At 34.1% G+C, this 27908-nt stretch overlaps 1 protein-coding gene across 1 annotated transcript in view; it reads left to right on the forward strand.

The window, feature by feature from the left end:
• Positions 1–1003: 1003 nt before the first annotated feature.
• Positions 1004–27908, forward strand: part of LOC134234627 (uncharacterized) — a gene marked incomplete at both ends in the record, with an annotated part of 42335 nt that continues 15430 nt past the window's right edge. Inside the window, 6 exons of the mRNA XM_062716702.1 lie at positions 1004–1210; positions 1327–1554; positions 1758–1970; positions 4639–4860; positions 9474–9692; positions 13438–13653. Of these exons, the coding sequence (XP_062572686.1) occupies positions 1004–1210; positions 1327–1554; positions 1758–1970; positions 4639–4860; positions 9474–9692; positions 13438–13653 (1305 nt within the window). The remainder of the gene's footprint in view (positions 1211–1326; positions 1555–1757; positions 1971–4638; positions 4861–9473; positions 9693–13437; positions 13654–27908) is intronic.

Genomic DNA, 27908 nt, shown 5'->3' on the forward strand with positions numbered 1-27908 from the left:
TACGCTTTTAAATTAATTTATACTGACATCATTTCTGGTCAAACTGGACGGAAGATCTACTCGTTGTTTTGCAACTAGCTCGGCTCTAGTTATTATTAATATTCTTATTTTTTCGACAAATTTTGTGCACGCGATATCTGGAGAACTATTCTTTAGTTTTTTGTCAAGCTTTCAGCAATAATGCGCTAAAATTACATGCCATTGTTACATTTTGAAGAATTCAGGAATAAATCGCTTCTGATTCCAATGTAGACCTTTGGATCAGGCCGAATAAACTAGGCCCCGTGTCGCAGTAGGTGCAGACACGAAATGGGAAGATCCCTCCCTGCTCAACAGCCCTAAGTTCCGAGTACAGGACAAAATTTGCAGCTCTCCACCGGCAAGTGGTGGCGTCGCCATTTGAGTGAAAAATTCTCGAGAGGAACGTTAAACAATGTACAATCAATCAATTCAGTTCCAAGTTATGGACACTTTTCTAATTTTAAAATAAAATTTTGTCGCTTCGGTATCTAAAGAATGACTAAATATATGAACTGAAGACTTATTGGAGAAGAGAGGGCATGATCTTTATTTGTTGTCCACGTCTATTGTCATTAATATCACCACCTTCACCGATTATTAACCGCTTATAACTACGCTGTATAACAATATTCTTTTAGCTTTATGCGAAATTTATCGATGGAGTTTCTTTTCTACCATCAGTATATAAATCAGGTCTGAATCTAACCTAAAAAAAAGAAGCTGATACCAAACCAAACAGCTTGAAACATATATTTTAGTTGTTTTGGATAGCCGTGTCAGTCCTCTAGCTAATAAAATTACGTAGGAGAAAGAATCTTATCTATTTTAATGCAGGACCACAATGAAACAATCTCTATGCTAATTGTGTTATCATGGATAAATAAAGGTTATTATATTTTATTTTTACAGAATGGTCATATGACTAGGGTGAGTGGTTTGACCCATTGGCGTTACTACTTTGGTTGTTTTCATATTTTTACAGCAATCTATACAGGTATATGTCGAAATGGAAGACAAGGGTTGATTCCAGACCCATCTAATTGTGCAAGATATTACAACTGCTCCATAGATGTTACCAACCCTTCGTCTCAGGAATGTCCTTACCCATCCCTATTTTCTATTCTTCAAAGGGCCTGTGTCAATTTTGAAGTTGTCCAATGTGGGGTCAGATATGAACCACAGGCACCTTGTAAGTTATAATTTTCACATTCATGAAGTCTCAAAAATTTCAGTTCAACTATTATCGAATTTATATGAAAAAAAAAATTGTTTCGCAATAAAGTTTTAGATAATATTACTTTACAGGTGAATATCAACAGAATCTTTGCTCATATTCTGATCCAAACTGTTTGCCTTGTCCATCACGACTTCCTAGTTGTATTGGGCATCTTGATGGGGAGAGGGCCTTCCCAGGTCATCTCTGGACAGCCTGGTATATTGAATGCTTCAAAAATCGAACAATTAGAGTTGGCAATTGTGGAAGAGGAGTTTTTGATCCAATTCATGGGGACTGTGTTGCAGATGTGGACAAAAGTAATAAAAGACCCTTTCTTTCAAAGATTTTGCTAACAGAAATTGAAAGTTGCATTCAGTAAATTTATCTAAAAGCAGTTGAAAGAAAGTTTATTTCTCTGGAATGTCTTATTCAGTTATAAGTTAAATACACTTACTTTTTTAAAAGCTATAGGGGAACATTCTTGTTTATCAGTTTTAAGGTCATTGAACTTAAATTTCAGGTAACATTAATAGATACTGTGAATTTCATCCACATGCAATTGTTCCATACCCTGAAAACTGTGGGCAATATTTTGATTGTCGAATGAGGGATACAATGCTTGGAAGTTACATTCATGAATGCACTTATCCACAACTATTTGATAAAAACTCCATGAAGTGTGCAAGTCCAGATTCTGTTTCCTGTTTCAATCAATATATACCTGTTAAACCATGTGAGTGTTCAAATCGGGTATTATTTTCTTCAAACAAAGCTGGAACACTTTGGTTTTGCTGTTTCTTCTTCTATTTATTATGTATCCTGCAAACGAGGTTAAGGTGGTGTATTGGAATCAGAATGTCTGTCTGTCTGTAGATAGTATTTTGTCATCAGACATGTTATCAGAGACAATCGCATTGAAAAATAATTCACGGTGATCTATTTTTGAAACTTTATGGTTATATTGAAATATTTTAAGTATTAAATAAATGGCAACATTGATAGTAATTCGGTTCTAGCTTGAAAATACGGATTTATATTTAATTACTGTCTTTTCAAAATGTAGGATTATATCCCTCATGCATTGCTCTGATCCTTTGTCGTATTTAGCTTCAGTCTTTGTCACCATTTTTTCAGCATCTCCTCCAATTTTTTTTTTTATAAGGCATTGAACCTGAGTAAACTCAGGTGACCTATTGCTATCTGTTTTTGTCCCTCGTCGTGCGTCATGTGATAACATTTGAACATTTTTAGCTTCTTCTCTGAAACCGCTGAACCAATTTTGACTGATTTCGGTAGAAAACATCTATGGGTGAAGGGAAACCAAATTATGAATTTCATTGTCCCTCTCCCCCTAGGGCCTGGGGTCAAAGCTAGGGCGGGGCTATATAGATTATATAGATGGTTTTTCTTTCACATATTTTGCCTCGGAGTTATTCCCCTTGGCCACCATCCTGTAGGGCAAAGCAGTGAATTTTCCTCTTTGAGCAACCGATTTTAAACATGCAGAAATGCCAGAAATATATGGATGAAAATATTTACAATCTCAAGATTATGATTTTATCTTTATCTCAATAACCAGCATAACATATTTAACTTGGTTGAATAATAAAGGGATCTGGGTATATTGCCCTACAGCATGGCGACCATGGGGAATAACTCTTGCTAAAATTACCCCAATGGAAAACCATCTATAATGAAAATGAATGATTTTGAAAATATTCTTTTCTGCTCTTGGGCATTAAATAAACTAATCATATGCATCAAATAATGAAGTTGAATATGGCTGCCTCTTCTAAAATTGTGAATTTCGTGGCCCCAGGCTCAAGGGTTCTAGTGTTAGGGCGGGGCTATATAGATTATATACATGTAGTGAAAATGAATTATTTCTTTGATTACTGATTAATTTAGACTCATTAAATTTTGTCCGTTCTGGCATTTTGAGTTCTCAAAGTATGTTAACTAAAACGAAGGTCAAAATGACACACTTTTTGAATTTAAGGCATTATCTAGATATAAAGAATTCTAAGAGACTTCAAATAGAGATAAGTTGCACAATTTATCAAAAGTACAATTCAGGGCCCTTGGGTCTCTTGTATTTTTAGGTCACCTGAGTAAACTCAGGTGACCTATTGCTATCTGTTTTCGTCCGTCGTCGTGCGTCGTTCGTCGTGCGTTAACATTTGAAGATTTTTAGCTTCTTCTCTGAAACCACTGAACCAATTTCAACCAAATTTGGCATATAGCATCTATGGGTGAAGGGGAACAAAAATTGTGAATTTCATGGTCCCTGCCCCCCCCCCCCCGGGGCCTGGGGGTGGGGCAAAAACCACTAAAATTAGTGCAATCTTTAAAATTCTTCTTCTTTACTCCGGGACATCAAGCAGTCAAACTGTTGGTATGATTGTAATCAGCATTGAGTCCTCTACCAAAATTGTGAAATTCATGGCCCCAGGGTCGGGGGTTCTAGTGCTAGGGCGGGGCTAAACAGGTTATATAGTGAAAATGCATTATTACTTTGAAAATCTTCTTCTCTGCTCCTGGGCATTAAATAAGATAACTAAGTACATAATATTGTTGAATAAAATTGCCTCTTCCAAAATTGTAAATTTCATGGCCCCAGGGTCAGGGATTCTGGTGTTAGGGTGGGGCTCTGTTGATTATTGATTGAAAATGCATAAATTCTTTAAAAAATCTTCTCCTATGCTTCTGGGTATAAAACCACTGAATTATGTACATAGTTATGATGAGGAAGGATGCTTCTTCCTAATTTGAGAATTTCATGACCCCTGGGTCAGGGGTTCTGGTGTTAGGGCAGGGCTCTATAATGATTTTATTGTGAAAACACATGAATTCTTTGGAAATATTTTCCTTTGCTCCTTGGTATAATGCCAATGATCTAAGTATATATATATGATGAAGAAAGATGCCTCTTCCAAAATGGTTAATTTCAGGGCCCCTGCATTAGGGGTACTGCGGGATGGGGGGTGGGGAGGGTTACATAGTCTGAAAATAAAGTAATACTTTGAAATCCGTTCTTTGATATTAATCACCCATTTCTGATGAAATGAAATTTATAAAATTTATAAAATTTTAAAATATGTGGCCCCAGGGTCAGTGGTTCCTTTGGGTTGGTGTGCACAACTGGTGGTTATAAAGTGGAAATGCATTTTCTTTCTGTTACTCTGATCTCCCTGTGGGTATTAAGTAACCAAATTAAGCATGCTAAATGTATAGTTATGATAAACAATGGTGCCTCTTTCAAAATTGTGAATTTCAAGGCATTTGGTTTAAAATAGTCAAACCAAATTCAGTTGTTGGAAAGTTGTTACATGTTACTCAGGTGACCTATAAGGCCCGTGGGCCTCTTGTATTTTTTTCTAACTTTATCTTGTCTTATAAAGGTGACTATGCCCTGAGTAAATGTAGGACACCTGATTGTATTCCATGCGAGGAACGCTATTCTCTATGCAAGGACAGGGAAGATGGTGCCAATGTTATGCCCGGAGAAGAAGTCTCCAGTAGATTTGTTGTGTGTAAAAATGGCATGGCTACTGGAATCATGTTTTGTCCTGATGGAGAAATATTCAGTTCTCAAGAAAAGAAATGTCAAAAAAGTAACCAACGTGAGTGTTTGTTAAATAAACCCTCTCTCTTTCTTTCAAAAAGTGTTGTTGATAAGTACCCAGTAAAGGGGTTAACAGTCAAACATAATGAGTGTCAGTTTGTAAAACTACTATTCGGTTACATGCACATGATGATGTACTTGGATAAGAGTTACTACTTAAATAAAGGTTATAATTATTGTTTAAGTGTGTAAGATACACAATTCCCTTACTTTATTATCCATTATATAACAGCTGGGTAAAGTACATGTACCTTATATGGAGATACAGTAATAGCGCATGCAAACTTGTGTCCTCGTTTGGAGTTACACTTTGAGTTAGTGCTAATAGACATGACGTAATTTGCATGGACCGGAATGCTGTAGGGTGCTCAACCTTGCGGTGCTCTTGTTTCCTGTTAGACTTAATGTAGTGGCTACAAATTTGATTTTTAGCGACAACGATATTTACATGGACAAACAACCAAGATTCTAGCTTTGATATGAGACAGGGATCTTTAAGTTTTAAAAAATCAGACGGAATAATTATTGAATTTTGCATCAAGCCGTCGTAGGCTGAAACAAAAACCGATTCTGACGAAGAATTTACATTTTAAAACACTTAACAGCCAGGGCCGCGGATACTACAAATTAAATACATGTGCATATCTCCCTGTTACACAGCCTACTAAATATGGGGGGGGGGAGAGGGATCACCAACATGCACAAAGAGGAATGCGACTTTCATATATTTTCAATGTCCTGAATAGTTAGTTGATAATTATTGCAACAGGACCTTTATGACTTATGACTTTATAGAATTCATGTAATTGGCAATGTTCTCGTTAAGACAAAATTCTTTTGTATGTCTAAATTTGATAATCAATTGTTACCAGTTAACAATCAGCAGCGGCAATATTTTGATTTTAATTTTACTTCAAAATTACCACAAGATATATTTTAAAGTTTTGCAAAAATCGGGTCATTTCAATAAAAGTAATTCAAACATAGTTTTGTACAATTGAGAAATCGTGCGATTTATATCCAGTAGACCGTACCGATATTACAATTATGGTCAGCGGCATTCCATTCTCTGAAAACAAGAACCTCACAAAAAAATTAATAATGATCTTATTCGTGCGCTTTGAGAAGAGGTTTCCTTCACGGTGGATATTATAGCGGCGACACGGCTTCCAAACAGATTTAGCAATCGCCCTGGTCTCATCAAAATGAGCTTCAGACATAAAGATGAGAAAGTATTGGTCCTGCGAAACTAAAGGAAATTAAAAGAAACCGAAGAGTACAAATCAGTCTTCATTAGAAGTACATGTAGCAAATCGTATTTGGACGTTTAATTGAAATGAACGCAGGGGTCATAGTACAGTCTTCATTAGAAGTAGCAAATTGTATTTGGACGTTTAATTGAAATGAACGCACGGGTTATAGTTAAGAACATACCATAGGGAAAGTTGTTTCGTGTCGACGAATATGGTCGTATCAAACCCAAACTACCTCATGTTATACAGGCTGCTGACCAACCATCCCAACCGGATTCGCTCACTTGATGAATTAGGATAATTCATACAGGCCGAGATACAGACTGATAAGTTGAAAACTGTGATTTGTGCATAAACACTTCTCAATGTCTAAATTTGTATGTCACAAATCTTTTATAAAAGATATCAATGATGTATATCTGTGAAGACAAACAGTTCATTGAACATATAGATAATGTATAATTTGAGATCACGTGATGTATGTTAAAGCTAGTCTTTCTATGTTACATAAAGGTCCAAAGAGCCGGGTGTTATTCATGTTACAAATCAATTCTGATTAAAAGAATGTTGATTATATATATATATATATATATATATATATATATATATATATAATTTAAGAAAAATCCAGTGTTTTGGTACAGTAAAATATATCCAATGAAAAAAATGAAATCACAAATTACAAATCAATGGCTCTGCCTTCAGACAGTTGTCTGAAGAGCCATTAGGCAGAAAGCGCTAACAGTAAAAATGAGAGATTTGTGATTTCTGACTTTTTTTCATTATATATATATATATATATATATATATATATATATATATATATATATATATATATATATATATATATATATGTTGTGACGTCACAGTGGTTATGGCCCGAAAACAAAGCCTTTCAAAAGCCGTGAAATGTGTTTTTTCTTTAATATCTTAGTTAGCTGTCACTTGTGCATAGATTTTTCCGCTCGTTCCAAATGTCCCTGGATCGAAGGATCCCGGGGGTGTTTTGCTTTTGTCCTGGGTGTCTGTTTTCTGTCTGTCTGTTGTCTTTGTGACAAGACCTTTTAGCTGGTATAAATATTTTTGACCTTTACCTGAAATTTTGACCCATTTTTAAAAACACGTAAGACGAAGGATATGGAGATAACGAACAGTATTCAATCTCGAAGTCCATAAAACTAATACAAAATAAGAGCAGAGCAAACCCGGACCTCCGAAACATCAGAGGTGGGATCAGAGCCCTGGAAGAGTGACCATCCCCTGCTCACCGGTCACACCCGTCGTGTGCTCCTTGTCATGATCAGGAAATAACGGAAAAATCCGTCGTCAATCCAGTGTATAAATAATAGACTAAGAATTGGTATGAAAAACGGTCAGCATTTGACTCAATGATAAATTGTATTTGCTGACAAGGTCATTGTATCGAAAATAGAACTTACGAAAGGATGACTTTAAACGAGACTGCTGATATATATTTGTTTCATCAACTTGCTTGTCAATAATTTATCTCGTTTTAGAAATTATTCATACGTAGACCATGCTCCTGCGTATCGAATCACATACAAAGAAAGTTGAAATTTTTTTATCCTCGAAAATGGAAGACACGATTTAAATTTTTTCTATGATTATTTTTTATTAAAGTAACATACATGTATTTATACTGGTATATCAAATACATCACCATCTATAAGAGAATTAATTCGTTAGCAATTTATCTAGTGTATATGTTCAATTACTATATTTTAATTATATTTTAAACCAACAAATTTGCTGGACATTCTACAAAAGCAACCAGGATACATGTTAACCTAGAAGGAGATTCAGGTCTCAAAAGTGATCGCATTGCGCACGTTGTTTTATGCTAGGATTTTTAAAAGAAAAATTACATGTATTGACCACTTCAATAATAAAACGATATAATTGGATTCAAATATTAACTGCAAAGAAGTAGTCTAAGACCAAACCCACACTTTACGTTTAGCAATCATGATTAGAGCGTCTGCTCTACAGTCGCAGAGTAAGAAGTTAATCCCTAAGTCGCGGGTTCGAATCACGTTGTGAGACGTGAAGACCAGTCCTTCGTAGGAGACCGTATAAACCGAGGCCCCGTGTCGCAGAAGGTGCTGGCAAGAAAAAGATCCCTTTCTGCTCAATGGCCGAGTGCCGAATATAGGACAAAATTTGCAGCTCTCCACAGGTCTCCATATGAGTGAAAAAGTCTCGAGAGGGACGTTACACAACAATCAAAGAAACAAACATTCCAATCACTTTAGCCTTGACGGCTGTTTGATTTAATAAGCCTTTTGAAGACTGATCTTTGTTGAGATGGCCTGGAAGCAATAATTCTGAATGATCATTTAGTTGTCAAACAGAGAAACTGATGAAATTGTTTGATGCAGACATAAAAGAAGTTCTAACTATTTTTCGTATAAAATTCGACCCCCGATAATCGAAAATGATAGCTGAGATCCCAAAAATATCTTAAATGATTTATCTACCCTTAATAGTAGTTTTAGCTCACCTGAGCTAAAAGCTTAAGTGTGCTTTCTTGGTCATCCGACATCAACCCGCTCGTCAGCCCGTCCGTCTGTAAATTATTCACTTTTTCAACTTCTCAAGAAATAATGGCTCAATCTTGACCGAAAATGGTACAAAATATCATTGAGTGAAGGGAAGTTTAAACTAAACTAAACTGAAGGAAAACGCCTCCATCCAAAGGGGAGATAATTAAAAAGTGACAAAAATAGGGTAGTGTCATAAAAAACCTACTGGGCCAAAAAAGCAGAAACTTAAGTGAAAGCATCCTGAAGTGGTGTAGACGTTAAATAATTCAAATTTTGAACCCTGTCGGTTGGGCGGGGCCACAAAAGGGAATACAAGTTTCACATTGACATATACAGGAATATCTTTGAAAATCTTCTTCTACAGAGCCACCGGGCTAGAAAAGTTGTAAACTTATGTTGAAGCATCGTAGGGTAGTTTTGATTTTAATTCGTTCTATGCATGTCCCAAGGGTGTATTTTGGGGCCACAATAGGGAATCCAAGTTTAACATCGAAATATATAGGTTGAAATCTTTAAAAAATTTCCTCTACAATTCACTCGGCCAAAATTGCTGAAACTTATGTGGATGCATCTTGGGTAGTGTGGTTCTAAATGATACAAATAATAGCCCCCAGGGTCAGGTTGGGGCCACATTGAGTATTACAAAGGGGGAAATTTGGTGGTAGTTTTGGTACATTAATACCATAACATTTATGAAAATGTTAAGGCCCATATATTTACATCTTATTGCATGTAATGTGTTTGCCTTCCTATGTAAGATGTAAAGAGATTTAATTATACTGATTATTTTTCAGAAATTCTGTTTGAAATATGTAGAGCGCATCCAAACATTGTACGCCCAAATCCTTATGATTGTGCCCAGTTCATTGACTGTAGCAAATCACGTCCTGGTCATGTGATTGAAGAGTACATCAAGGAATGTCCCTACCCATATCTTTTCTCCACTGACACGCTTGAATGCCAGGAGTACAACAAAGTCACATGTAGTATCAGAAAAGAGCCTAGAGCACCATGTAAGTTTCTTATATTCACAATAACAAAGTAAAAATTTGGTAAAATATGAGGTTTGTTAAAAAGTTCATGAACTGATGCAATAAAATCAATATTTTTTGAAAGAGAAATGTTGTCAAATTATGCACACTTTAAAACCATTCTAATTTAATCATCAAATTTTGAATAAGTTTCATTTGTAATAATAAGCTTTGATTTAGTTTGATTGTAATAAAAGAATATGAGGCAAAGGCGCATATTGAGAAACCAGTTAGATTCGTGGGGGTCAATGTTCTTGGATAAGCAAAATTTTGTTGGTTCATGGACACATAACTCCTTTGGTAGCTCATATTTTTATAACATTCAGTGAATAAATACATTGAAAATGATTGTAGGGACATAACTTAATTACCAAAGTTACCCTCGAAATACACAAACATTGTATTTACTGCCACCCGGTAAATTCAAAATTTACAACATGACAACATGATAGTTCACAATAGTTTTTGCTAGTCGTTATAAAAGATTTTATTGCAAAGGCTTCTCGATATATCGCTTGGAACGAAAAAGGGTTACAGACGGATGAATATACAGACTGGCGGACAGACAGACCGAAATTAATACCCTCCACTTTCAGTGAAAGCGGGGAAATATTATGGAATAAAGGTAAATTACATTTGCTTCATTTCTAATAAGAAATAGCAAATGTAATTTAGGGTAAGAGGCAGCTCATAGAAAAACATAATTTAGGGTGTATTGGTCCATTACCCTTCCTCATCTAATGCTATTACGTGTAATTATGTTTATTAGTCCCATACCGGTGTCTGTCTGTCCGTCCGTCCGTCTGTCAGTCTGTCCTACTTGATTTTTCGCACTTTTTTTCTAAACGCTTTGTTACAACGCACTTTGAAAAATTACGCACTTTGAAAAAAATTTTCCGGACCAGGTTAACGCACTTTGAAAATTTTTTTCAAAGTGCGTTGAATTTGGGACCAAAAACGCTTTGAAAAAATTTTTCAAAGTGCGTTAAAAGATATTTTAACTGTAAACATTTAACGCACTTTGAAAAAAATTTCATGAAACAAAAGGAATTAGATTATATTTTAGAAATAGACAAAGTATTTCCCCTCGCAACGTATGATGGGATATAGTGACGCGATTATGTGTGTTATTACTTTATGTGTTTGTTAGTTTTTTCTGTGTAACGTAATTTGTATCGGGATCGATTCAAATGATGTGCTTTTTTACAACGCACTTTGATATGAAAAATTACGCACTTTGAAAACTCTTTATCATTCCCACCCAGATATAAATTTCAAAGTGCGTTCTCTGGTTTCTTACTAGATGAAACATTCAAAGTATATTTGCTTATATTTCTTATACATTGAAGTGTAAGGAATTTAAAAGACCATATTTTTCTTTCCTCATCACAATTGCTCAACTTTAAATAGAAATGGTAAACTGCGTTTGAAAACTACCAGGGACTATATTTTTGGCGGAATGGTGGCGTATGAAAATATCTTCTTTTCTGCCTCTCAAAATTATAATAGAACAATGAATTTAGTTATAATTTTTACACTTTGAGAAAAAATGTAAAGATTAATATTGAGGGACTAAACTTTCAAAATATATCAAATAAATATGATTTTTCAAACAAACTAAAACTTTGTTAGCTTTTAAACGCTTCCTATCAAAGTGCAGATTTTAGCCAAAATTCCATAAAAAGCATTTTTTCTCTCTTATTAAACGATCAAAACTTTTTGTTTTTGTATCATTTTGTATATTTATAACTTTTTATATGAAAATAAGAAAAAGTTAAATATCATATGAAAATAACTAATATATCCTAAAAAATTAAGAAAAACAGAGATATTGCCAATATCCAGTTTTAAATTATTGTAAATTTGGTTATTGATAAAATAGTAATATGTTTTTATGCAAAAAGAACAATCATTAAAAAAAGAAATAGGTATCACATAATTGGCAACAGTTATTTTTTATTCTTTATGTCAAGGAAAAACATAATGACCTTGACCTGACCTTTCCTCTAATATAAAACGGACAAATTTAATTTTTCTTCACTTACTGATATTGTCTTTTTTTTGAAAATTTTCAATTTTTAAGTATTAGTAAGTAGATGCTAAAGGTGTATAGAAAATAAAAGGGGCACTCGCGAAAACAGAAGACAGCTTATAAGCAACTTAGCATTTATTTGAAACCATATCTGATAAAAAAGGTGTTTAAAAACACAAGTTTTGCCAAAATTATAGAGTTATTTCTCTTTGGTATCCCAAATAAAAGGTTTTATGAAAATTCATATTATTTCTAGAATCATTACGTTTTACTTTTGTACTAAGAGATAAAAAATTATAGTTTTCATCTGTTTTAATTAACTCATTTATTATTGAAAGTTTTCAACTTCATACCAGTTAGGTAAATACATACCAAAGATTATATGACTAAATGCTTCAAAGTGCGTTAATATGGTATAGCATAAAAATTACAAAGTGCGTTAAGACTCAAAGTGCGTAATTTTTTCAAAGTGCGTTGCCACAACGCTTGCAGATATTTAACTGGACTTTGGTATGTGAATGTATCTAGATGATTTACAGATCAAGTTTGAATGTCGTTTCGCTTCATTGACTTTTGACAAAATTACGTCATTTTTTAAATTTTTCATAACCGTTTGAATAAGATCGCATTGAAAATGTGTTACAACGTACACTTTTGAAAAATTACGCACTTTCCCCCGTTTTCAAAGTACAAGCGACACTTTGAAAAAAATATTTTTTTTTTATAACGCACTTTGAAAAAAATGTAAAGATTGATCAATATTCCTTCAAATAATCGGTATGATAAAAAACAGATTGATAACTTTTTTTATGATAAAGTCACTGTAGGACCTGAGATATTGACGTTTTAAATATTTAAGGTTTTGATAAAATAAAAGGGAAAATTAAAAAAAAAAGAGTACGATTGTTTAAGTTCCTTCTTCTTTTTTTCCTCTAAGTAGATGCTAAAGGTGTATAGGGGGCACTAACAGAAAAGCTTCAAGCAACTTAGCATTTATCATAAAAAGGGGCCAATTTGATTGTTCAAAACTATGAAAATTCTTTTTCTCTCATACGTTTTACTGTACTTAAAAAATTATAGTTTTCATCTGTTTTAATTAACTCATTTATAATTGAAAGTTTTCAACTTCAACCATAGGTAAATACATAATTATATGAATGCTTTTATAGCATAGACATGACTTAAATATGATTTGTTTTTTTTCAAAGAAAATGCGCTAAGTTTGTCTCCATGTTTGTTACCGAATATATTGGAAAGATAAAGATTTTAGACTGAGGGATCTATAACGGGAGTAAATCAATTCATTTTTGAGGTTAGGGTTAAGTTTTTTGAAAGATAAATAACAAATAAAATCTTTCCATGACTTAAATATGATTTGTTTTTTTTCAAAGTGCGCTAAGTGTCTCCATGGTAAAATATATTGATGTAGACTCTTAACGCACTTTGAAAATTTTTTTCAAAGTGCGTTGAGTTGGTCCAAAATTTAACGCACTTTGAAAATTTTTTTCAAAGTGCGTTGATTTTGTCCCAAAAATTACGCACTTTGAAAAATTTTTTCAAAGTGCGTAATTTTTTCAAAGTGCGTTGCCACAATGATGCGTTAGCTTCCGATGGTCGACATAAATATGAAGCGAGAAAAAGACGTTGGAAAAATGAGTTGAATTTTAGTCTTAATGTGGATTATTCTTAAATTAGGTGAATACCAACAGAATTTGTGTACAGGAAAGGGGAAAAATTGCAAGCCCTGCAAAGAGAGACTTCCTAGCTGTATTGGACTTCCTAATGGTTTTAATCCAGTCATGGAGTTCTTGTGGGAGAAAAATTACATTGTTTGTAAAGACAACAGAACTCTAAATGTGAAAACATGTTCTGAAGGTGTGTTTGATCCATACAACAGGAAGTGTATGAATAGTGAGTACCACATTTCATCTTTAAGTGTCATATATTTTGGCGTCAGGTACCGGTATACGGTTTATAAAAACAGCAAATTATACTGAACCGCAAAAGAAACACAACAAACAGTAAACTTGAAATATTTGAATTTTTTATCTAATGATTTTCAAAAAAGAATACAATAAGGCTAAACTCTTTTCAAATCATCAGAAATTAAATAAAAATGCTTAAAGATTATCATTTAACTTTAGAAAGTACAATATGACTTTAAAAACGCCCCTCCCAGACATTCAATTAAAGCGCGCAAGACAGCCCTACACAACAGTTGCAGCTTAATTTCTACGATGCCAGTAGGTTCATCAATATAGAGATCTGAGCGAAGGAACCTTCCTCAATAATATATATTTTTTTCCAAGATTTTGCCTTTGATGATTTACTACTTTAAAATGTTTACTCACAAAAAATTAAGGTACCTTACCAGGCATTTGTGCGAGATACCAGAGGGTGACATTTCTACAATCCTTTAGGGAAAACACTTAGTTTGTTAAAATCACATTTTTAGTGTTTCCAATTTTTAAAAAAAGATTAGAAACCAGTTTAGAAATCAGAAAGTAATTAAACTTTTGCATATTTTTCATATTTTATGAAGATATAGAAAACAGATATTTGAGGAACGTATCGTCTGACCTTAAACGTTCCTCAAATATCTGTTTTCTATGCCTGTTTTTCAGACAGTTAGGTCGAATTTTCTCTAACCTAGCGCAGTGTAGAAACACTTGAACTACCGGTCATTAATTTAATGTATTTCATACGTAAGAGTCTGTTAAGGTGCAGGCACGTAGCAAGAGGGGGGAGGGCTGCCCTCCCCCCCACACACACACACACTTTTTTCCCCCAGCAATACATATACTATAGGAAATATTCATTGAAAGGTTGGTTGGCCCCCCAGCTTTTAGTGATGGAAGGTATTGGCATTGAAAAAAAGTTGGCCTCAACTACACACCCCACCCCCACCACTAAATAGGATTTTTGACTTTGGGCAACTTTTCTTTTTTCATCTTTTCTTTTTTTTTTTTTTTTTTTTTTTTTGCTTGTCAACTTTTTACTTTTTCAGTTAAGTAAATTTTATTTCTCTGCCCCCCCCCCCCCCCCCCCCACGTCAAAACGATGCTACGTGGCTGAGGTGTAATGTAGTGAATTTTTGCATCAGCAACTCTCAATTACATTTATTACTGAGGTAAAGATAACACTCTTTCTCTTATGAATATACGTTTGTTAAAGCCTCTATTAATTCATAATTTTAAGATTGTAAAAATTTCCTCCCATACATTTCTTGCATGCATGTTTGAATCCTAATCCTTTTTTTAAAATGCTATATATAAGAGTATTATGTGGATCCCAATACATTAAAAAGTGACACTTGTTTTTGAAAAATCGGGATTAATTGTGTGTGATATTATAACAAGCTAAAGCAACGCAAATTGAAGTATCCCCTCACAAAGAGCATATGCATGTAGATCTATCAATCAAAGCAGTATTCAGCTACAATCCCGATCCTTATTACGTCACACGTTTCGCAGATAGACAAAATAATGTACACACAAAGTAACACACACAATCATACAAGCACGTAACTATATCCCCTCGAAATCCGTTGCGAGAGGATAACAAGGGCGATTATATAGTCAATTTTCACGTGTTAAAAATGATTTCTATTTTCTTTTGCCTACATATTTGATAGCTACAGTCCAGGCCATGAGTATTCCACGAAGAACACGGGCCCCGTGGGCCAAAAATCCACGCATTTTAGCCGACCTCTATTTGAAATTTGGGTTGGCACGCCGATTGGTTCAAAACTATTTTCTGCACAACGATCAAAATTATATACACGAGCTAGATGAAAATATAACGAAAAATACACGAATCCGATTTTTTTTTTCACGATTAAGGGGTATAATATGCACAAACTATGGCACGCCGATTGGTTCAAAAGTATTTTCTGCACAACGATCAAGATTTTATACACGAGCTAGATGAAAAATTACACGAGTAAAATAAAAATGCACGTATAGGTAAAAATTGCACATAGTTTGAAAGATTTTAACACAAACAAAATGAAAAATACACGAATCCGACATTTTTTGCACGATTTAGGGGTATAATATGCACAAACAAAAATAAAAAATTACACGAGCAGAGAAAACTAAAAATTACACAAACAATTTTACTGCGCATACAGCTGCGCATATCATTATTATGCACATAGAATATTCATTGTGTTCTTGATTTTCTGTACTCTTTATCGCTTATATATACTTAGCTGGATGTAATCAAGAATGGAAATTAAATGGCGTTGACGATGGCATGTGCTTTATTTTGCTTCTTTATTTCTTTGCTAAAACTCGATCCGATTTCTAGCTAATGTCAATCGAACAATTATGAAGTGTTTCCAAGTGATCTATATGTGAGAATACGTTTTTCGAAAATATTATGTTTATCTTACATTGACCGATATAACCAATATACGGAGGTATTATCTGATGCCAGACAAAAATTGTGATAAGAAGGAATCGTATAATGCGGGTAAAAAAATGCATACTATGCATACTCGACTTTCGGAACTAAAAGTACCTAACGATAAACAGTACGTTTGACTAGGATCTTGATTTTCAAAAAAAAATGTTAGAATTATTTTGTTATGTTTTTTATTAGGTCACCTGAGTCACTCAGGTGACCTATTGCCATCCGTGTTTGTCCGTCGGCGTCCGTCGTTCGTCGTCCGTCGTGTGTTAACATTTGAACATTTTCAGCTTCTTCTCTGAAACCGCTAAACCAATTTCAACCAAATTTTGTATACAGCATCTGTGGGTGAAGGGGAACAAAATTTGTGAATTTCATGGTCCCTGCCCCCCTGGGGCCTGAGGGGTGGGGCCAAAACCACTAAAATTAATGCAATCTTTAAAAATCTTCTTCTTTACTCCTGGACGTCAAGCAGTCAAACTGTTTGCATGATTGTAATCAGCAATGAGTCCTCTACCAAAATTGTGAAATTCATGGCCCTGGGGTCAGGGGTTCTAGTGCTAGGGCGGGGCTAAATAAGTAGGTAGTGAAAATGCATTATTTCTTTGAAAATCTTCTTCTCTGCTCCTGGGTATTAAATAAACCAACTAAGTACATAGTTATGATGAGCAAGAGTGCCTCTACCAAAATTGTGAATTTTATGGCCCCAGGGTCAGGGGTTCTGGTGTTAGGGCGGGGCTCTATTGATTATATAGTGAAAATACATGAATTCTTTGAAAATCTTCTTCTCTGCTCCTGGGTATTAAATAAACTAACTAAGTACATAGTTATGATGAGCAAGAGTGCCTCTACCAAAATTGTGAATTTTATGGCCCCAGGGTCAGGGGTTCTTGTTTTAGGGTGGGGCTCTAATGATTATATAGTGAAATGCATGAATTCTTTGAATATCTTATCCTTTGCTCCTGGTTAATATGCTAATGTTCTAATTACATATTTAAGGCCAGGATTTATTTTATTTTCAGTTTTATAAACCCTCCGCTCAAGGTTTTGAATTTTCAGAAAAAAATACAACAATTTTTTTCTTTCCGATGTCAAATTTGAGTCTTTATATGAATAAAATATATTTCAAATTTAAAACTCGCACTTCCGCTTTTACGATGAAACCGCGGGTAAATAAAGCTAGGTGACAGGTCTGAGAAATAGCTTGGTTTAGTGTAAAATTCATCGATAAGAGTGCCATTCAAAACGTTTCACCCGTTCAAAGGACAAATAAAATGCTACTTTGTTGCACAATGACATGCTGGTGAGATAATTATGTATTCGTTTCAAAAGTATCTGTCTGTAAATTTTTTTCCTCCCGGGTTTTAAACTGCCCGTGGTAGCTATTGCATATTGCCAGCTACAGTGTTTAGGTCTTTGTTGTAGCTTACAGTATCATTCTTCAGAAAAGGGTTGCTTATGCATCAGATGTAATGAATAAAACTATGGGAGAAGTTAAGTCCATTTGAGGAAGAAATAAACAATAACATGAAGAAATTAAAAAAAATTTAACAATTAAAAGGCAAGAATATACAAATATATACAGGCATTTAGTATCATTTGTATCAGCCAGAAAAATTATTTCACACTTAATTGAAAAAATGTTCACCCTACTCCCCAATACTCCCTGTCTGTTTTATGATAGGAATTATAATTTTAGGCATCAAGTAAATTTTAAAACAGTGTCTACACATTCACCTAACACATATTAACACATATTAAGAAAATGAAGATATATTGAAAGACTTTTAAAGAATTGATTTTTTAAAATATATTTTGATCAACATCACAAAATTTATATAACTGGCCCAAAATGGCAGATGATGAAATAAGCAATTAAATGTTGTACTTTCCTATTTGAAAGCATTATGTTAGGATAGCATAAAAAAAGAATGTACAAATGTTAATAATTTATTTATCAAAAAAAATTTTTATTTCCTTCTCCTTCGGGACTTTTTTATTCTCATGTTCATAACTAAACCTAAACATAAAAAAATTCTGGCCTTATAATGAAGAAAGGGGCCTCTTTCAAAATAGATAATTTCAGGGCTGCTGAGTCAGGGGTACCAGGGGGTACTTTGACTAAAAATAAATTAATGCTTTGAAATCTGCCCATTGATAAGCAATGGTGCCTCTTTCAAAATTTGTGAATTTCATGGCTTTTGGCTTAAAACACGAACCAAATACAATCGCTGGAAAGTTGTTACATGATACTCAGGTGACCTATAAGGCCCGTGGGCCTCTTGTTTAAATAAACTTTCTATAGCTTTTGAAATTTCTAATTTGTAGATACATCTTTAACGGAAATTACTTGAATAAATATGAAATTAACACTCGCATAATGAAACGATTAATAAAGTTGATTCTTTATGAAGTTGGCAGAATCATTGCTGATTATAATCACTGAGCTGTAGAATTAATTTTGGTACTTTTCACTTGTACCTATTTTATTTTCTTTACCACTCGGAATAGGAAATTATGTATGCCTATATTCGATTCATTTGGCTGGATAAATTTTTTTTTCAGTTTAAGAACGTTGGGATTACGTTAGATGTATACAGCATGTATTTAGATCTCATGCGCGGATCTAGAGGGGGTCGGGGGGGGGGGAGTTACCATAGACCCCCTTCGAAAACGCTGACCCCCCCCCCCCCCGGTAAACGCGAATATGTGTGCATGTGAAATGGATGTGAAAAGTGAAAGATTTGAGGCAATAGACGTCATAACACAACTCTCCCCCCTCCCCCCACGAAATAGATTTTTGACGTTTTGGCGATTTTTTTTTCTTCCTTTCTTTTTTTCTTTTCTTGTCAAGAAATTTCTGGGATTGGATTTTTTTTGACTGGGATGGACCCCCCCCCCTTCCCCTCGGAAAAAATATCTGGATCCGCGCCTGCATTTAACGCCAGACATAAAAAAAATATTTTATTCTAATAACACATGTATTCATACTTATAAAATATCAGGATATCAGTTTCGTTGGAGATCTTTAGTCTACTTTGTTATGAATTCTTTTCCATGTAATCTCATATTTTCAGTTATAAACTACTCAATAAAAAACAAGACATTTCTTGTGAGCGTTAATCTCATTCGTAATGACGATTACATGATAAATGTTTTCATTTTAATAAAAAGGACCAGATAAAAGGAGAATATATATACCCTATGTGTTTTATGTACATGGTTACTTTTAAAACAGTGTGCTTTACTAAGTACAATTATTTTACATACAATGTTACAAATGGATGCAATAAAAAAAATTAGAATGGATACAGCAGTGTCATAGAACGCGTTTTATCACTCTTAAAAAATGCAAATAATTCATGTTCTTTATTCTGTACATTTCAAATTCGACTTCATGATTTTTAAAATTATTTTCCAAACACTAAGTGTTTTGTAAGATTACTGTTTTTTACCCAAATACATGTATATGGCCATTATAAAAAAAGAAACATGATTATATTATTATGAAACGAAATTAATCGTCAATTAGGCCTATAGATTCCAACCCCCCCCCCCCCCCCGGTTTTTGTTGTTGTTGTTGTTTTTTTTTGTTTGTTTGTTTGTTTGTTTTTTTTTTGCAAACAGAACCTACTTCCATTGTAAAATGTCCACTGAAAAGCCCCCCCCCCTATTTTGTTGCTGGATTGGAATTAAATTTGCCTCACTACCACAACGAAATAGGATTTTCGAGATTGGACGCTTTACCTTTTTTTTTTTGCTCGTTAATTACGTTTTTTTTTAGGTTATTTGGCACCCCACCCCCTTTAAAAAGTGATACTACATATGTATCTTCATATTATAATTTTAAATTGTTATTTTTTTTTAAATTGTCTCACTGCTGTGTAAATATGCATTTTACCTATTCAAAATAATCTACACGAAAAAAACAGAAATTAAGTTGAAATTCAAATAAGTAAAACGACTGTATAATTTTACTACATTTTCATGGATACATGTATTTATGTAATCATCACACGTTGTTCAAAATTTAAGACTACATGTACTACTCTTTCACATTGGGCAAATTCCACAACCCAGATGACAGCAACATTGCTTCAAAATCTCTGTACGAATTGCTAATAACCTCCAATTAAAAGGTATCATTGAAGTGTTAAATAACAAATAACTATAAATCGATTAGCGTACACGTGTCTTTCATTCCATCCCAGTAGGGAGGAATTTCTCGATGTGAAAAGGTCACACATCCACGTCCTTATTTATTACCAAAGTACACACAGTGGGTGGTGGAGGAGAAGAGTTTGTTTTGTTGTTAACTCTCCTGTATTAACCCACGCTGTTTTTATTTATTTACCTTTACTATGATAATATCATTGTTTTAAACTTTCAAAAGATATTGCTATATAGAGGAATGAAACAAAAAATCTAACAATTAAACACGCAACTGATAATATACAGTTTATATGCACCCCCTTTTAACGTTATCTATATTTTAATCCGGGATGTTAATTTATATGCAAATTGTGTGCCTGTCAATTTTTACATGTATATAACACGTTAGGCATATTCTTGAGAGTCTAGCGTAATTCTGAAAGACAGGTGCCCATTTTACAAAAGGACTTAGGACTTAAGACCAAATTTAATTCTTCATATAACTTTTTAATTAACTTTATATCAAAAATCATTTTAAACTTCATAAAAGGAATGTGGTAAGATATTTTTACACAAACAATATCAAAGAGAATTATTAGTTTTGCAAAATTTTACAACCATCTGAAGTTTTTGGTCTTAGTCGTAAGTTCTTTTGTAAAACGGACCCCTGAATCTTTTTTAAAAGATTAATATTATGTTAACACATTACTCATCCTCTTGTTTTATAACGTTTCAAGCATCCAAGCCACACTGATCTGTTCTCTAATGAATATTAATGAAATGTGCGCAATGAGGATGCGTGGATGCGTCGTATATTATGTCGATGTTGTATTCTCACTTGTGCAGTTTTCGTTTTTACGTTTGTGTAATTTTCTCGTTATATCGTGTAAATATTTTGTTGATTGTGTAGTTTTTGTTTAGTTTGTGTAAATTTCAATAACTTTATGTGTATTTTCCGCACTTTGTGTAAGTGTTGACTCACTCGTGTAATTTTTGTTTAAGGTCGTGCAGAAAATACTTTTGAACCAATCAGCGTGCCACAACAAACAAAAAATCAAAAATTGCACGAGCAGAGGAAACTAAAAATTAAACAAACAATTTTACTGCGCATATCATTATTATGCACATAGAATATTCATTGTGTTCTTGGTTTTCTGTACTCTTTATCTCTTCATGTATGTTTAGCTGGATGTAATCGAGAATGGAAAATGGCGTTGACGATGGCATGTGTTTTACTTTGCTTCTTTATTTCTTTGCTAAAACTCAATCCTATTCCTAGCTAATACCAGTCAAACAAATGAAATGTTTTCATGTGATCTATATTTGAGATTACTTCAAAGTTTTTCGAAAATATTATGATTTTCTTATATTGTCCGAGATCCGAACCAATATATGGAGGTATTATTTGATGCCGGACAAAAATTGTGACAAGAAGGAATCCTATAATGCGGGGTAAATAAAAAAACATTGCATATGATGCACTCGACTCCGAACTAAAAGTACCTAACGATAAGCAGAACGGCTGACTATGATCTTGATTTTCTATGAAAAAAAATGTTAGAATTGTTTTATTTTGTTTTTAGGTCTGAGTAAACTCAGGTGACCTATTGCTATCCGTTTTCGTCCGTCGTCGTGCGTCGTGCGACGTCCGTCGTCCGTCGTGCGTTAACATTTGAACATTTTCAGCTTCTTCTCTGCAACCACTCAACCAATTTCAACCAAATTTCGCACAAAGCATCTATAAGTAAAGAGATACAAAAATTTTGAATTTCATGAACCCTGCCCCCCTGGGGCCTGAGGGGTGGGTCCAAAACCACTAAAATTAATGCAATCTTTAAAAATCTTCTTCACTCCTGGACATCAAGCAGTCAAACTGTTTGCATGATTGTATATATATATATATATATATATATATATATATATATATATATATATATATATATAGTGCTAGGGTGGGGCTAAATAAGTATATAGTGAAAATGCATTATTTCTTTGAAAATCTTCTTCTCTGCTCCTGGGTATTAGATAGATTAACTAGGTGCATAGTTAGGAGGAGCAAGAGTGCCTTTACCAAAATTGTGAATTTTTTTGCCCCAGGGTCAGGGGTTCTGGTGTTAGGGTGGGGCCCTTATTCATTATATAGTGAAAATAGAGGAATTCTTTGAAAATCTTCTTCTCTGCTCCTAGGTATTAAATAAACTAACTAAGTGCATAGTTATGATGAGCAAGAGTGCCTCTACCAAAATTGTGAATTTTATGGCCCCAGGGTCAGGGGTTCTGGTGTTAAGGCGGGGCTCTATTGATTATATAGTGAAAATACATTAAATCTTTGAAAATTTTCTTCTCTTCTCCTGGGTATTTTTAAAGCAAATGAAATACCTATATAGTTATGAGCAAGGACCCTTATCTTTAAGAATTGTGAATTTCAACGCCCCAGGGTCATGGGTCTCAGAGTGGGGGGGCTGTACATGTATACTGAAAATGAATAAATTGTTTGAAATCTGCTTCTTGGTATTAATCAAATATTTTTGAAAAGCAAGGATGCCTTTTCAAAAATTGTGCAATGTGTTGATCCAGGCCTAAGGGTCAGGGGTTCATGGGTGGTAGGGACACCACTGATTATTGCTCAATATTACTGATTAACTGAAATGCATTTTTTGTTCCCCTACCCTGCCTATGGGTATTAAATAACCAAACTAAGCAACTGCTAATTGCTAAATGTATAGTCATAATGATCAATGGTGCCTCTTTCAAAATTGTGAATGCCATAGCATCTGGCTTAAAACATGAATCAAATTCAATTACTGGGAAGTTGTTGCATAATGCTCAGGTGACCTATAAGGCCCATGGGCCTCTTGTTTATTTAAATAAATTCTCTATAGCTTTTGAAAATTTCTAATTTATAAATACAACTGTAACGGAAATTAGTTGTATAAATATAAAATTAACAGCATAATCAAACGATTAATAAACTTGATTCTTCATGAAATTGGCAGAATTATTGCTTATTATAATCATTAAGGATATACGATCCTCAGCCAGGAAGTATAACTCCTTAATTTATAATTTAATTCAAAAAGTATTAAAATAAGGCTTGAAATTGAAATTTTTTCATGCAACAATTTTTATTTTATGCCTCTACGATATGATTCAATGCTCTTTAAAGTTTTAACAAACGTTATTTAAAAAGTTGACATTTGTACCTCATAAAAAAGCAGAACTTGCATATTTAAAAAAAAATCAAATTTCTTTTAATTTAGCCTTAGTTACCAATGTTTATATGCATTATTTGAAATTAGAAGTGATTTACAGTGTTTTTTTGAAAGGAAACACTTATACACTATGCATTATGAAACAATGGAAGTAAGTAGGAGAAAGTAAAGTCCAAATAATTGAAAATTCATGCAATTTTCTTTAAAAGCCTGGATACCTATGATTTTTATTCCTAAAATGTATTTCTTGATCAATTATCAATTAAACAATATGCAGTAGGTAGTTCAAATCGCATTTCCTGAAAAATTATTCGAGATTTACTAATTTTCCCTATATAATATAATTAAATTTGAAGATGAATTTTAAAGAAACACCGTGGGTATATACATTTTAATTTGAGAATTTAGAGACATCTTTGTGAGCATTTTCAATTACTCAATGCCTGATTTTCAGAACCAGAGGAGGATAACCTTAAGCTGTAGAATTAATTTTGGTACTTTTCATTTGTACCTATTTTATTTTTTCTACCATTCGGAATAGGAAATTATATGTATATTCATTTGGCTATATATATATATATATATATATATATATATATATATATATATATATATATTTAAACTTAACGTAAAGTTTTTAATTTAGATAAAAATTGAAATCTACCCTATCTCCTTCTGATGATGTGATATAACTGCTATCTGGGGCCCTCTTTTCCACGACGAATTATATTTAATATACAACGATGTTTGTAGTTTTCAAACATGAGTGAATAAATACGACGCCTTTTGAATAGTTTCAATAGTTCAGACACATTTTAATTATAATGAATACTGCATTATCTTTGATTTTTTTAGACCCTATCACAGCTAAATTCGGCAGGTTTGTAGAATATATTCTTTCATGGCAACAGAATGGGCGGGTCTAAGTACAATAGAGGGATATGCGTGTCCGATACCTAATATGGTTATTGTTATTATTTCGCACATAGTCATTGTCCAATCCGAAGACAGAACAACAAAGCATGCTGGTTTCAGTTACTACGTTTACATTTTGTCACAGACACGTGGTTTAGGTGAATTTACCTGTTAAAGTTTTCTACATTTCAAACTTTTATATTTACATTTCCCATGCCTTTGTCCGAGATAAAATTACAAATAATCAATTTTTCCTCATCAATGCACTGGTTCATGGATAGGCGCGTTTATAAGAAACACGTGCAGGGCGGGGCAAATAGAAACAAGAAGCGGGGCTTGTCGCACGTGAATTGGCGGAATCAATGCCATGTAAATATAAGGAATAACTGTCAGATTTTTCAATTTCATGATGATGATCAATCGATTGGATTGCGTGATAATTTCACGCAAGCCATCCCGTGGGGATCCGGGTTAGAATAGGTCCTCAGTACCCCCTTGCTTGTCGTAAAAGGCGACTAAATGGGGCGGTCCTTCGGATGAGACCGTATAAACTGAGGCCCCGTGTCACAGCAGGTGTGGCACGATGAAGATCCCTCCCTGCTCAAAGGCCGTAAGTGCCGAGCATATGTGCCTAAATTTGCAGCCCTTCACCGGCAATGGTGACGTCTCCATATCAGTGAAATATTTTGGAGAGGGACGTTAAACAGTATACAATCAATCAATCATCACGCAAGCCAATCGATTGATCACATCATGAAATCGAAAAAATAAGACAGTCATTCCTTAAAAAATTGTAACGTGCAACGCGGCCGAGCTTTTTGTTTGGTGATATGTCTTGTATCACCGAATATTACACTTAGGTTCGTTAACCTGTTAACTCAGGTTTTTGTTGACCAATACGATTATAATCAAATATTTACAAATACAATGGATTTCTTCTTTAACGGACAACCACTAACTGTGGTCGACGGGTGTCTCCCGCAATGAATTTCTCTTATCCTGCCACTCCACAAGTACTGTATCCTGGCACTTCCCCCACTTCTGTGGTATGCCACCTCTCTCTCCATCAGCCTACTGACTTATATAGGTCTTACGTATTAGCTAATATTGGTGACCCCTCACTGCCTATTCCCCGAAACTGTGTGCTTTATTCAGGTCTTATCACAAGTTTAAGAGAATAGACAGTCAAGCCTCAACAAGCTTGTCACCAGAGAGGTATCCTGAGATTCTGTAACACGGCATGTGTTACCTCAGTGCAGTCCCAGTACATAGGCAGTTACAAACTACTTAAATGATTGTAAAATTAATATTTTTTAGTGTTTAAGAAATTAGACGAAAATATAGGTCTAACGTTTTATACGAAACTAAATCACAAAAACCAATTTCCGTTTCAAAATGGTCATCCAAGGCTGTTAATACTTAATAATACGCAAGCATTTTCAGCATTTACGGTTTTAAGGACAAGAAATGCACATGAAACTTGTGTTCACTGATACTCGGGAACACATGTAGATCTAGCGAATTGCTCACCAAACACGCTACAAAACTTTATAAACTAATCTTTATTTATCAATTGTTTGTAACTGTATATAAATTTTACTCTGATCTCTGAAATTGTACATGTGTAGTCCCATGTGTAATCTGTGACTTAAATTCATTAAAAAAAAATTTCGGAAGGCAGTAAAATTCCAGCATGTTTCCATAGTATTTTTGTGGTACTCACTCGTTACGAATTTCATTTAGCTGATTGTTCAGTTAGAAAGTATAGCCAGTGCCTTGATTAGCATATGAAATTATCTAGTTCCGTCGATCTGTTCATAATGGGAAAGGCCAGCTAAATTTTACAATTTTTTAAAAAATAGCATGTGAGCGCAGTTAGGTACAATTTTCTCCTTTCACACATAGGTAGATTTTAATAAAATACAATAATCAGCCAAAGAAGAAAATTGTACCCACCTGCGCTCGTATATTTTAAGGACTTCAAAGAGTGGGGCGGGTTTAAAAATGCAATGGGAGTTGGATGTAAACATGATACCCCTACCCCAATAAAAGATCTATATCTTTCAAATCACGTTTCTATTTATTTTTTTTTTAAATAGTATTATATAAAGGTACACGTATCGGTGATTAGTTACATCAGAAAAAAAAAATTGAGTAAAATTTAGACATTTAATTATTTTTGAATTTACCGGGGACCGCAAGTCACCTCATCCTTTTTATACTCGGTCGTTCTTCTTCGTGCTTAGTAACATAAGTACGATAATTAATTGTTGCATTTACTTGTTAGTAATAGTAAGATCATATGAAGAGAAATCTTCGTCATGAAGAATGGGCGGAGCGAAGCGGAGCCCATTCTTCTTGACGAAGATTTCTCTTCATATGATCTTACTGACTTAGAACAGAACCTCAGCCAATCAAATAAATGGATTAAAAATAAACTCCTCCCACGGCTGTGTCATATATAATGCTCAACTTGACCGCTCGTTGTACATATCCAGCACGCAATCAATATCGAACACACGCGGTTTCAGAATGGACTCCAACCCATTGAGGTTAGCACGGGATTATATGAAATAGCTTGATTCAGGCACGTAGCAACAGGGAGGGGGGCTGGCCCCCACTTTTTTTTTCCAGACATAACTTTTTCTATTTGAAAATGTTCATTGAAAGGCTGGTCCCCCTTTTTTTTACTACAGTATATGAATATGAAGGTAATGTAATGTTGTATGAAAAAAAATGGTACTTGAAGTACTTGAAGTAATTGGTACTGTATTGAAAAAAAAAGTTGGCCTCAAATTCCTCCGGTTGCCCCCCCCCCCTTCATAAACGATGCTACATTGTACTTCACTGTGATTTACTGGGGAAATGGTATGGTGAAGATATTAAAGCTACTGAACTAATGAATATCCTTATAACAAGAATCGTAATATCTATATTTTTGAAAAATGATTGTTGAGATGACAAAGCCCTAGTCAGCAGGAATGGGTATTGCTGTGTAGGGTCAAATAAAAATTTGATAAAAATTGTAACTTAAATTTAATATGTCTTCAAAGACAAGGCTCATCTCTGCTATACATGACGATGGTTGTATTTTCTGTATGTACCATTCAGAAAGGCGCCAAAACATTACAATGGAAAAGAGGTGTAGCGAGGCCTAGAAAGTTTAAAATATCATTGTAAACAGCACGTGGGTTTTGAATAGTTTCTTTTCATGTGCTGAACAAAAACCAATGAAGACACACCCATAAAACTGTCAAATGAACCAATCAGACACTGTTAAATATTTCAGAAATAGAAGAATTCTTCACCATGAAGAATCAATTCTTCGCGAGAAATAGAAGCATTTGATTGGCTGAATAAGTAGGTTATGTTCTTAAAGTATTTAGAAGATAACAAACTTATTCAGCCAATCAAATGCTTCCATTTCTCGCGAAGAATTGATTCTTCATGGTGAAGAATTCTTCTATTTCTGAA

The sequence above is a fragment of the Saccostrea cucullata genome, unplaced genomic scaffold (assembly GCF_032062105.1).
Source record: "Saccostrea cucullata isolate Sc308-1 unplaced genomic scaffold, CSIRO_AGI_Scuc_v1 ctg3918, whole genome shotgun sequence".
NCBI classification, from domain to species: domain Eukaryota; kingdom Metazoa; phylum Mollusca; class Bivalvia; order Ostreida; family Ostreidae; genus Saccostrea; species Saccostrea cuccullata.